At 45.5% G+C, this 12,653-nt stretch overlaps 1 protein-coding gene across 2 annotated transcripts in view; it reads left to right on the top strand.

Moving 5' to 3' along the window:
• The first annotated feature begins 12,238 nt into the window (after positions 1-12,238).
• LOC146183174 (uncharacterized) overlaps positions 12,239-12,653 on the top strand; it is a 124,251-nt gene continuing 123,836 nt past the window's right edge. Inside the window, exon 1 of one of the 2 annotated variants that reach the window (XM_084608697.1) lies at positions 12,239-12,423. In XM_084608697.1, coding sequence (XP_084464823.1) covers positions 12,414-12,423 — 10 coding nt within the window. In that variant the 5' untranslated portion in view covers positions 12,239-12,413. The remainder of the gene's footprint in view (positions 12,424-12,653) is intronic. The other variant, XM_084608696.1, reaches the window with a different exon arrangement.

Here is a 12,653-nt window from a genome sequence, read left to right as displayed (position 1 = left end):
CATAAGAAGGCAACTTCATGGGAAGAGACATACTAACAGCTACCAACAACAAGGAAAGCATGGGGGTTTTGAGGCTGGGGGCTCGGATCCCACCAGCGGCATATATAGTCTTCATTTATTCAACTTTCTAATCATATATCTCCATGATTACATTATCATTTGAATCTACAATATTCCCTATGCCTTCCTATGTACCATTGGTTGTTGGCACCCTTGAATGTACCTCATAACAAGTCTTTCGTCTTAGATTGTTCGTTCATGGAAGATATGAACAGAAATGTAACCTGAAACTTTCTGGCATCATAACTAATGTTCAATTATCAACAGTTCACACTTAAATATGCTCCGTGCTTATGCAAGGATCAGCACTAAGGCATATTTTATGAATAAAATGAGTCTGGCTTTCTGGTAGGTTGGTGTTTCTTGGCCAGGAAAAAAATTTTCAAGCTTTGCACTTTCTTACCTGAAAAGTAGATGTGCTTTGTGATGTGTTCCTTGTCTATCTGGTTTTATTACTAAGCGTCTGATTTTTCATTCTTATTTACCCATTGTGTGATTGTGCTATGCAGTATTGCTACTCCTAGTACTGTGATTTGAACCAGATATAAGCTGTAGACTGTGCTTAAATTTTAATTGTGCACAGATAAATGCACAAAATGGAAAAATAAACTGCGCAGCCATGTCAAGTGTGGACCTGACAAGTTTGCGGATACGTACTAAACGCGATGCCTGGCCTCGCTGTCCCTTTTACTCTTCGCGTGACCACCTAGAATTACACTTACAAGATATTTGAAATTTATGAATTAATCGTAAGACACTGGTGCGACAAACTATCCATTTCGCCGCCCGGGCGTTTATTTTAGGACAGTGTCCCCAAATATGATCGTAATAAAACAGTGTGCAGCGCTTTAACAATGTAACAAGTGGGCTTATAAATGGACGGTAAAAAAATAGTCTCCCATGATACAATCACAGACTGCCTCAGCGGGTTCTTCTTAGCGCGCATGTGTAAGCGAGATAAGAAGTGCGAATTGCGGAGGGCGCAATCCTCGCACTGCTCGTATTTCTTTTTTTCCCTCTTAGCGTGAATAGTTTGCTTCTAGAAGCTCGCATGCTGAGAAACAATTTCGAGCAGCTCACCATACAAGCGAGGTAACCAAAAATTGCATTTCCTTTCGTGCAATGAGCTGGCACATCGCGGACGCATTGGAAGGCAGGTGGAGCACACAAAACGAACATTGAGAGAATTTTCAGAATATTCACCCAAAGACAAGGTTAACTGAACAGAAAGATGACTGAAGAGTCTTAAAAAAAAAAAAAAAATGAAATAGGGCAGAATGTTCATCCTACGGAGTGCAAACTTGGTGCAAAGTAGTAAGCGGGCACTATCACCTGTGTATTCACTATTCAGTAAGCACCTGCACGAGCACCTGCAAACAGTCGAGCTATGTTAATAGTACTTTAAGAATGCGAACAAGCCGTTCAATAGCGTGAACACTCACCTTTCTGAATCGGCGCTTTAGCATCTTGTCCGTTTCATCCGTTCATCGACAGCGTCGGCCGCCGGCCGACTCCAGTGGCGGCAGGCGGGCAGTGCGCTAGCAGCGAATCATTGTCGCTACAGTCGTACAAGAGAGCCCCTAACAGTTTTAATAAGGATTCACTGCTGTCTGTGTCAATTATTTCGCGTGCATCGAGTCACCTAGCTCTTAGACTCGCTTCAATCGCATACTAATGGCATGGGCAGCGCAGGCGAGGCTGGCGAGCCACCGGAGATACTGAGTGTGACGTCACCAAAAACGTCATGACGCCATGCAAGCTTTGCAAGAGTTTCAGTTTCGGTTTCGCAGCTTTGTTTTATTGCTGTTTAAAAATTATTTTGTCACTATTTCAACCAATGACTTAGTGTAACGAAGAGAGGGGTTCCCAGCGAATACAATGCAATCATTATCTCAAAATATTTGAAAACCCCCCGGAGTTGCCCTTTAAGAAGCGGCCGGTCTCTCCCTCTCTCTGCGTGTTTTTTTTTTGCTAGAGTCATCTATTCTTATCGCTGTGCTGTATGCGGGGCGTAGCGTAAGATATGGCCGGCTGCGGACGTTAAAAAACGGCAGGTTTATTTATTTATTTATTTATTTATTTATTTTTTTTTTTTTGGGGGGGGGGGGTCGTTTATCCTTGCACGTATTGTTCAACGAAAGCACGTGGTCAGCTGCGATCATGACGCCCGCCCCAAGTGCGGCGTGATAAATGGAACCAGGCTTGTACGTGCAATCAAGCCATCACGGGCACTCTGCCAAGTTCGCTCCCCGCCACCGCAGGAGCTATCAAAAGAAGATAAACGCGCCGCCCCGCGCCGTGACGTTATCGCTGCGCAGCATCTTGGCACGCTGCCAAGAAATGAGCTGTGGATGAGACGACCGAAACGGAGTGGCGCGCGCCATCGACATGCAGCGAAAACGCTGGCGACTTCTGCCGCGGCGACACAGAAACCTTGTTTCGAGCTGCCGCGGTGGCTCGAGCGGCGATAGGGACGCAATTCCAGCAAGTTGGAAATTTTTCGCTCTGTCGCTGCCGCTCGTGGCTGAGATCGCTCAAAATGCATGTGAGCGAGCTGTTTTTTTTTTCTTTTTTCAAATTCTCGGTTCAAAAGTGAAGGGTGGGTTCATTATGCGAGTGGGTTGATTACGCAACAAATACGGTATCGTTTTTTCGCATCGTAAGTGCCGTCAAAAGCCGATTTCTGTATATCGAATTATCGATATATCGAACTATTTCGCGATCCCCTTCTAGTTCGATATATCCGGGTTCGACTGTATTACTTCATTCTACCGTGACAAGCTAAAATTCACACAGTTCTTACTAGCAACATCTTAACCAGCCCTCTGCAAGTGCACTTCAAATGATTCATTAGTGCATGGCGCACAACAAAGATATTTCCTTTTCAAGAGTCCAAAAGCACCTGCATATTTTTTCATGTCAGGAATAGCTAACGTGGGCGTTAACCACTGCGATTAATGCAGTTATGACAGTCACCTACCGGCAACATTATGCTTCATGCAGTGTGGCAGCTCTGATGAAGATAATCTGACTTCTAAACTCAAGCAGTTGGCATGCCTCGAGACAAGCCACCAGAAGAACTGTACAGCAGAGTCTTCTTCAATATGGATCTCGATACTTATGCCTACACAAAAAATACAAAGCACGCTGTGTAATCTCACTGTGCAAGGACAGTTCCAAATGAGACCGGCAGTATTTTCCCCATCGTTATGAAACTCAGTGCAGTAGGCAACCTGAAGCAGCAAAAGAGGCCTTGTTGTGCCATTCAATCAAAAAAAGCATGAAGTCTGGTAGTGAAGTTTTTCTGCACCAGGAGAATAGGCAGCCTCCAGCTGTGCAAATGAGCAGGTGGTAAACAGAAGGAGCAGTGATCAGCTTGTACAGCATTACCCAATCTCACTGCCAGCCAACATCGTTCATAGACAGCACTTGTTGCTAAAAAAATAATAATAAAAAATAAAAAGTCTGGCACACTGACCACGAAAACTGCTGCCTTATGTCATCCTATATATATGGCAGGAAGTTTCATATCAGCTGTACTAGTGCTTGGCATAGAACAGACAACAACCTGCGGTATTTTTTCACAACATTTCTGTGAAAACTCAAGACACCGAATTGAGCCAGTTGGATTAACGCTAGTGTGTCCATAGTGTGTCCAGAGTTAAATTTTATTGTACATGCTATGAATTCCCATAACATGATGCACAGTTTTAATGTAAAAGTATTTTTGCTTGTGGCTGGCGTGGACAGGATGTGTGACCACGAGTATGCACACAAGATAACAATGATAACTATGCCAACTAGGCAATTAACAGAGGATAATTAATAATAATGAGAGAAGTCGAGAACCGCGCTAAACCATGCGCTAAACACATAGTAAACAGCGCCCCCCCCCCCCCCCCCCCCAAAGCACGCCTTCAAAAAACAAAAACAAAACGTCAGCTGCATCAGCGTCTCTCATATGGCGCGACCACCATAACAGATGCTACAGTACTATACAGATGCGAATAGCTATTACTAACACAAGGCTCCCCTTCATGGATCACTGCCATGGTAGTCACTGCCTTGTCGTGGCAGAGGGGCTTGCGAAACTCGATGAAGTCGTGAGCTCTGCTGTGTATGGCCACCCAAGATAGACAGGGCACGGCAGAGAGAAGGTAATGGCAACCCACTCCAGTATTTCCTGCCAAGAAAACCCTATGGCCAGTCACAATACCATTAATGATATGGCGCCGGAAGATGAGCCCCCCAGGTTGCGTCCCACATGTTACTGGGGATGAACAAAGGGCGATTCCTAGTAGCTTCAGGACGAATGAAGCGGCTGGGCTAAAGCCAAAAGGACGCTCAGTTGTGGATGTGTCGGGAAGCGACCGGAAAGTCCGATGTTGCAAGGAGATATATCACATAGCAACATGGAATGTAAGATCTATGATGCAAGGCAAACTGGATGTTGTCAAGCGAGAAATGGACAGATTGAACATTGATATCTTGGGTATCAGCGAGCTCAAGTGGACCGGAATGGGAGAATTTAACTCCGGCGACCATTATGTCTTTTATTGTGGGCACGAATCCAAGAGAAGGAATGGGGTCGCTGTCATAGTAAACAGAAGAATGGGCAACGCAGTGCTAGGGTACAACCCCAAAAACGACCGAATGATTTCACTTCGGATCCAAGGTCACCCTTTCAACATAACAGTTATCCAAGTCTACGCACCGACCACTACTGCTGAAGAAGCTGACGTTGAGAGATTTTATGCGGACCTACAATGCCTTTTAGACCGCACCCCATCATCAGACGTCGTTTTTCTCATAGGAGACTGGAATGCTAAGGTCGGGAGTGAAGAAGTATCCGGAATTATAGGCAAGTTCGGTCTTGGCGAGCCAAATGAAGCTGGGCAGAGGCTAGTAGAGTTTTGTCAAGAAAACAACCTTACCATAGCGAATACTCATTTTCAACAGCACAAGAGGCGCCTGTACACATGGACTTCACCGGACGGTCTGTACAGGAATCAGATAGATTATATTCTTTGCCGGCAGAGATGGAGAAGCACTATACAAGCAGTAAAAACAAGGCCTGGGGCCGATTGTGGCACCGATCATCAGCTTCTTGTTGCCAAAATTAAGCTTCGATTGAGGAAAACGCAGAAAACTAGAAGGCCTTTCAGGTATGATCTGGATCAAATTCCATTAGAATATGCTGTGGAAGTGAGGAATCGATTTCAAGAATTAGATCTAGAAGACAGAGAGCCCGAAGAGATGCGGACTGATGTTCGTGATATAATACATGAAGTTGCTACTAAGGTAGTTCCAAAGCAAAAGAAATGCAAGAAAGCAAACTGGTTATCCGAAGAGGCTTTGCAAATAGCTGAGGAAAGGAGGATGGCAAAAGTTATGGGGGAAAGAGAAAGATACAAGGTTCTCAATGCGGATTTTCAGAAATAAGCAAGGAGAGATAAGAATGCCTTCCTAAACATACAGTGCCAAGCAGTTGAGGACAACAGCCAATTAAGGAACATAGGAGCTCTGTATAAGATAATCAAAGATATCAAAGGAAGCTTCTGTGCTAAGCTGGGCGTGTTAAAGGACAAACGAGGCAAGGACCTCACTGAAGCCTCAGAGATAAAGAAGAGGTGGCAGGAATACACAGAAGAACTGTACAAGAAGGACCCGAATGTGCAAACCCAACATAAGACTGCTGTGATTACTGATCTCGAGCCGGGCATCCTGAAGAGTGAAGTTGAATGGGCCTTAGCCAGCCTTGCTAAGAACAAAGCTAGCGGCAATTGATGGCATTCCAGCTGAGTTGCTTCAAAACCTCAACCATGACGCTGTTAACATTCTGCATACATTATGTCAGAAGATTTGGACAACCCTGCAGTGGCCACAGGATTGGAGGAGGTCACTTTACATCCCCATTCCAAAGAAAGGCAGTGCCAAAGGTTGTTCCAACTACCGCACGATCGCGCTTATTTCGCATGCTAGCAAGGTGATGTTGAAAATCCTCCAAGGTAGGCTGCAGCAGTATGTGGATCGGGAGCTTCCGGATGTGCAAGCTGGGTTTTGCAAGGGCAGAGGAACTAGAGACCAAATTGCCAACCTTCGCTGGATCATGAAAAAATCAAGAGAGTTCCAGAAACCCACCTACTTCTGCTTTATTGGTTATGCGAAAGCGTTTGACTGCGTAGATAACAGCAGATTGTGGCAAGCTCTCCAAGAGATGGGAGTGCCAATTCACCTCATCTGTCTCCTTAGGAACCTGTATGAAGGGCAAGAGGCCACAGTCAGAACTGGGCTTGGTCTTACTGATTGGTTTCTGACTATGAAAGGAGTGAGACAAGGCTGCATACTGTCGCCCTGCCTATTTAACCTATATGCAGAGTGCATCATGAGGAAGGCCGGTCTGGACGAGTCTTCAGCTGGAGTGAAGATTGCTGGAAAACGTATCAACAATCTTAGATATGCGGATGATACCACTTTAATGGCAGAAAGTGAATTGGATCTCAAGAGACTTCTGATGCGCGTACAAGAGGAGAGTGAGAAGTTTGGGCTTAAACTGAACATTAAAAAGACAAAGATCATGGCGCCTTGCCCTATCAAGTCCTGAAGCATCAATGGACAAGAAGTGGAAGCTGTGACAGATTTTCTCTTCTTGGGCTCCAAGAATTACCTCGGAAGGAGACTGCAGCCATGAAATTAGGAGACGCCTGCTTCTGGGAAAGAGAGCAATGGTTAGCCTTGACCGCCTAGTAAAGAGCAGAGACATTAGTCTGCCAACCAAGATCCGTGTAACTCGTGCTAAACTCGTGCTATGGTCTTTCCAGTTGTGATGTATGGATGCGAGAGTTGGACTGTGAAAAAGGCTGACCGCCGAAGAATTGACGCGTTTGAATTGTGGTGCTGGCGAAGACTCTTGAGAGTTCCTTGGACTGCCAGAAGATCAAATCAGTCGATATTGTCGACCATAAACCCTGACTGCTCATTGGAGGGTCAGATTCTAAAGTTAAAGCTCAGCTACTTTAGTTATCTGATGAGAAGAGAGGAGTCGCTGGAGAAAGATTTGATGTTGGGAAAGGTTGAGGGTCGCCGGAGAAGGGGTAGGCAGCGAACGCGATGGTTAGATGGCATCCTCGAGGAGCTGCAGATGAAGTTATGTGATGTTAGGAAGATAGTGAGAGACCGGAAAACGTGGCGTGACATGGTCCATAGGGTCACGAAGAGTCGGACACGACTGAACTGAACTGAAAACAAGGTTTCAATAAGTCTAACAATTTTATTAAGTTTATATTCTACTTTTTAAAGTAAATGGTATCGGTGACTGTGTTTAAAACGCCAATTTTTGTGTTTTCTTTCTGTGTTGGGCGGTTTACAGTTCGGAAATAGGCCTCCAAGGTAGCTTCCTTCATGCACGGCCGGTCTCGAAAGGGCGATTGAGAAGGCCGTAAGAAAGAGCGCGCGCTCTCCCTCTAGACCGGCCGTGATATTGGTATAGTGAACTAGTTCACTATAATATTAGTGGTCTGTTTCGCTGAGGGACTGTGTGGTGGCGCTAGCGTTACGCCATATACTAATACATGCGTTACGCGCGCGCGAAATATATGCAGGCGCGCTTTTGAATTCGTAGCCCTTTTTTGATTTTCTGTTGCTTTGAGATATCTTCAAGATTATTAAAATTCGCGGAAGTTTTCTGCAAGCGGCTGCTCCACTGGCGTTGAAGCGTCTGCTACATAAAACCCCTCAATAAACTAAAAGTAGCGCCAACATGTGAAGTTTGCCGCCCGCCTCCTCTCCGGCGCTCTCCTTCGTCGTTCGACCCTCTCATTGGCCGAGCGCCGTCACGTGCTCGCGCGCGCTTTTTTTTCTGCTGGTTGTGCAGCTTCCTCCTTTCTAGCGGTGTGGGCGGCGCGCGCGCGGCACATATCGCCGTGTGTTCTGCTGCCACTCGGACTGCTGCTAAATTGTTCCCGCCGGCTAGTTAATTTTTTTTTTCAAGCATATGTCGCACTTTGGCCGGCAGCTCATAGAAGCACGGTGATGAAGGCGAGTTCAACCAACGCAGACATCGCGTACGAATGGTGTCACACACTGACAGTTGAAAACGGAAACGTTTCGGCGCAAAATATTAAAAAAAAAAACTGCTACCACGCTTCTCAAGTTTAACGGTAGCTTACAATTCAGTCCAACCTGCGAAGAAACCACACAGACTGCAGCTTCCGCAGCCTAGTTAAATTTTTTCAAGCATGTTGCGCACTTTTATGAACGGCTGACGGCCTTAAGGAGGTGAAGGCGAGTTAAACCGACGCCAAAATCGTGTACGTATGGTGACACACCATGACAGCTGAAAACGGTACCGTCTCAGCGCCAAATATTAAAAAACAAATAACTGCTATCACCCTTCCCAAGTCTACCGGTAGCGCACAAGTCAGCCAAAGCTGCAATGACACCACACAGATTGCAACTTCCGCCGCCTAGTTAATTTGATCTGCAGCTGAAGTTGAAAATACATGGAAGACAACTGCTGCCACACTTCTCAAGTTTATCGGCAGCTCGCAATCCAGTCAACGCTGCAAAGAAACTATACACAGACTGTTGCAAAATTGTTCCTGTCCGCCGCCTAATTACACATTTTTTAAAACATGCCGCTGAGTTTGGCCAATGGTGGCGAGCTGCGGACACACGGAGATGACGGCGAGCTGAACCAACGCCGAAATCGCGTACATGTGGTGTAAGACACTCACAGCTGAAACTATTCTGGCGGGAAATCCTTGTCAACATGCGGTAATTGTGCTTCAGCAGTGAGTAATATTTTAACCTGAACACAAAGCGACAAAATGCAAGTTGAAATTCTCTGGTGAGACCCGGCGCCAGCGCTTTTACCGTCGCACGGCCGGCTGCGACCGGCGCCTGCTCCGGAGAGCGCGCGCTAGTCGCGCACCCCGTAGGTGGAGCCACGGTCGAAATGCGAGAGGAGGATCAGCGCCGCCGGAGGAGGAGAGAGGAGATGGCGCTACTTTTAGTTTATTGAGGGGTTTTACTGCTACATGGCCTTTAGATCTTGGAGGCTATGCTGCTAGAGATTAACTTCGCGCCATGGCCAAGGTCAATTCCATGGCCGCGAGGCGAAGCCAAAATTACGCCCTATTGGGAAAGAGGTGGCAATAGGGAAAGAGGATTTGGCGGGAGGCAAAACCCTCAACTATAGTGAACTAGAATACTTTCTAGTGGCGCGAACGACGACGCTCGGGCACGCCGATTTTCATTGACGCCGCCAGACGGCGCCACTGCAACATCTACTAGTCGACTTTTCAATGTTTTCTTACAATAGTGCGACACATAGTACCGATGCTTTTGTGCGCCTATTCAGTAAAAGTGGTGATTTTTTCCCTATGCCGACGTATGTGGACCTCCACCCATGATAGAAGGCGTTTCATTCGACATTATTCGGGTTTTCACCGGTGCACTAGGGTGAAAGCGCTCTTATTTCGCTGGCGTCTGCTACAGCTCATGCGGGACGAGTTATCGCGCACTGTATATCATTACGGCACATTTATTTGTACGGGGCGGGTATTTTTCTGAGCCCTGCAGAGCCCTGCAGAGCCCGCTTTATTACAGAGCCAACTCAACTGTCAGCAGCAGACTGGTAGCAGAGTGGCCAGGCATCGTGCGCACGTACGGGTTCTCGCATCTCTCCAACCACGTCGCAGTAACTGTCCTTTAGCCAATAATAATGATTATATTACACTGCGCTATTCGGTATCCACTGGTAGCCAGGAATGCTCATTTTAGCTTGATATCGGCTTAGCGTTAGGAAATTTGCCAACTGGTAAAGTGAGCAGCTTCAGGCTGTTATATATATATATATATATATATATATATATATATATATATATATATATATATATATATATATTTTGACAAAGTGGTCATGAAAAAAAACAAATCCTACGCTTTGAAACGAATATCATCCAGTGATATTCTGTGGCGTCACCATTATTCTCTGTTCACAGCAACAATATCTGTTATAAATCATTGCTGTAAGCCAGGTCTTAAAATCTTTTCATCATCTCATATGCATAACATATATGCCAAAAATACATACATGAGGAGGGCAGAGAAGTTTTGTTTAGGTACTTCACAAGGCTTCTCCACTGCTATTTTATTTTATTTGAGTGCATGGGACAAAAGCCATCAACAATGAGTTGTTTTGTGAAATTATTGACCACACAAGCAGTCCTAAGGGCATCCATCTGCTCATCTTCAGGTGCATTGAATCTTGACATTGCGCTCGTTATTGCATTTTGTGAAAGAGTGCATGCGGGCAGTTAAGCAGTGATTTCAGCTGCACCAATTTGACAGTGGTCAGAGCACCCAAGTTAGCAGGTTTGCTTGGCCAGTAACATACTGAGTACAAGCTGTCTGCTTGAATTTAGGCTGAAGCAGGTTGTAAACACATTCTCAAGGTCAGCCACAAACTGGTATCACTTGAAGGGTACAAAAGGCCTCTGTTGTCCTTAAAGTTAGTAAAATTAGCCAAGTTTAATACATGTGACTTATCTTTTTCTTAAAAAAAAAAGATTAAAGCCTTTATCACAGTTAGTTTGAGGTAGGATAGAGAGACCACAATTGTATACAGATGCCAGCCAACTGGCTCACCCCAGGCAATTTTTAATTTTGAAGTTAAGTAATTAGTAATTATTTTTTCTAATTGACTAACTATTGCCTTTAGACAATAACTGGGTTTGCAAAATTTGAGAGCGCCTTCTAAAACCTCCATTCCATTTATTTCCGATAAAGAAAGCCTCATCGTTTTTCCAAGCTCTAAAGAAAGCTCACGAAATACAAAAATTATCAGCCTGTATAGCCAGTATAGCGCTGATACTGGGCTGTTGAGTCACGGCCGCAGCTAATTTCTGTCACTCAAACCATGCACGGTTGGGAGCACCGCAATATCGTAACGCATGAATGCGTCAGTCACGTGATTTTTTTTTTTATTTCGCGGGCTTTCTACAGAGGTGGGAAAAACTATGCACGTGAGGTTTTCTTTATCGGGAATAAATGAAATGGGGGTTCCAAAAGGTCCTCCACAACTTTGCAAATCACATTTATTTGAAAGCAATATACTTAGTAAATTAGAATTGCAAAATGAAAAATTGCCTGCACCGTTTTTTTTTATCGAAATTTATTGTCTTGGGATATCAGTAGGGTATGATATGAAGAATGAATAAATGATTAAATAAATGGGCCAGCCAAGGACATACCATGACTACGCGGAATTGAATTTAACTTAATCTCAGCTGTCTGCTTTATTGAGCCAGTGGTAGTATTCGAGATCACGCAAACAGTCGAAGCTTTCTTCCCCGAAGTCTTCCTTTTTTTTTCAGACCTGGTGCGCCAGGTGGCTGTTAGCAAGTGGTTTCTCTGGCATATCTGAAATGGTTTATTTTTAACACTTGGCTGAAGTTAGCTTGGACACGCGGTATAAAATATGTCGGCTATCGTTTGGTGCTACAGGCTTATAGCAAGAATCTGCACTAAGCACAACTCTCTGCAACATCAATATTGCCCACATCCGGCCTTGGCTTCACGGGTTTGACGGTAATATGTGCCGGATAACCTGGCAAGAGTGTATAGGCACCGCATCAGGTGCCAGTGATGGATTTCACGCGGTATATCCTCACTTCTGCCATTGATCATATATATGTACGTAGTCACGCAGCAGGATGAGATGCGGCTCGAAGTGATGCTCACACACTGCCAATATTTCTGTGAGAGGCTTTTCCTGCCTTCATAAGCTTCGTTTCCACTTTGTGCGATGTTTGTTGTCCCTCGGAGCAGCAAACATAGGTGACTGGAGCACCCGGATAGCCGCGCTTCGGCTCGGAGCAAAACAGTGCGAGTTGGTCTTTTTCCTGGCCATTTCGAACTGCGCATGGTGCTTTTGAAGAGCTGAGATGTCTTAGTTGCTGTGATGAAAGGCAGAACTGAAAGTTCGAGGGCGAAATCGCGAGAATGTGCAGACTGCACGGCGCGCCAAGCCTTGACATCCCTTTGCGGAGGGGCACGCGGTCCTAGTAGCTACTAGTAGACGTAACTGCAGCGCCACCAGCGGCGGTCAGTGGCGGCCGGCGTGCAAGAGGCGCCCATTTTCCTTCCGTTCGCGCCACTAGAAAGTATTCTAGTTCACTATACCCTCAACGCTGCAGGCACGGTTAACTTAAGGAGGCACTGTTCCAATCCAATCCACAGAGGTGACTTCTAACCACCAACCATACTTCCTTCCATACTTCCATTGTTTGCTCAACGCACAACTCGATTTGGCGCCTAAAACGGTTGAAGCTGAGAAGACTTGCGGGACCATGGATTTAGGTGAGTGTTTAATGCATGATTTTAAGGCAGCAAAAAAACAGAATGGTTAAAGAAATGAGACGCCTTATTCATATTGTGCAGTATATGTGTGCTTCTGTGAGCGCTTGATGTGTGAGCTTGTCATGTCCCGAAACGGCATCGGCCATGTGGGACGCCGCAGCATCCCTCATTGCCGATGTCGCTTGAAAAATTTTGACCAGTTGGACTTCTTTAATGTGCGCCGACATCAC

The sequence above is a fragment of the Amblyomma maculatum genome, chromosome 7 (assembly GCF_055883805.1).
Source record: "Amblyomma maculatum isolate TAMU_Amacu chromosome 7, ASM5588380v1, whole genome shotgun sequence".
In the NCBI taxonomy this organism is placed as follows: domain Eukaryota; kingdom Metazoa; phylum Arthropoda; class Arachnida; order Ixodida; family Ixodidae; genus Amblyomma; species Amblyomma maculatum.
Note: the sequence above shows the minus strand (reverse complement) of the source record. Positions and strands in the feature narration are given on the sequence as shown.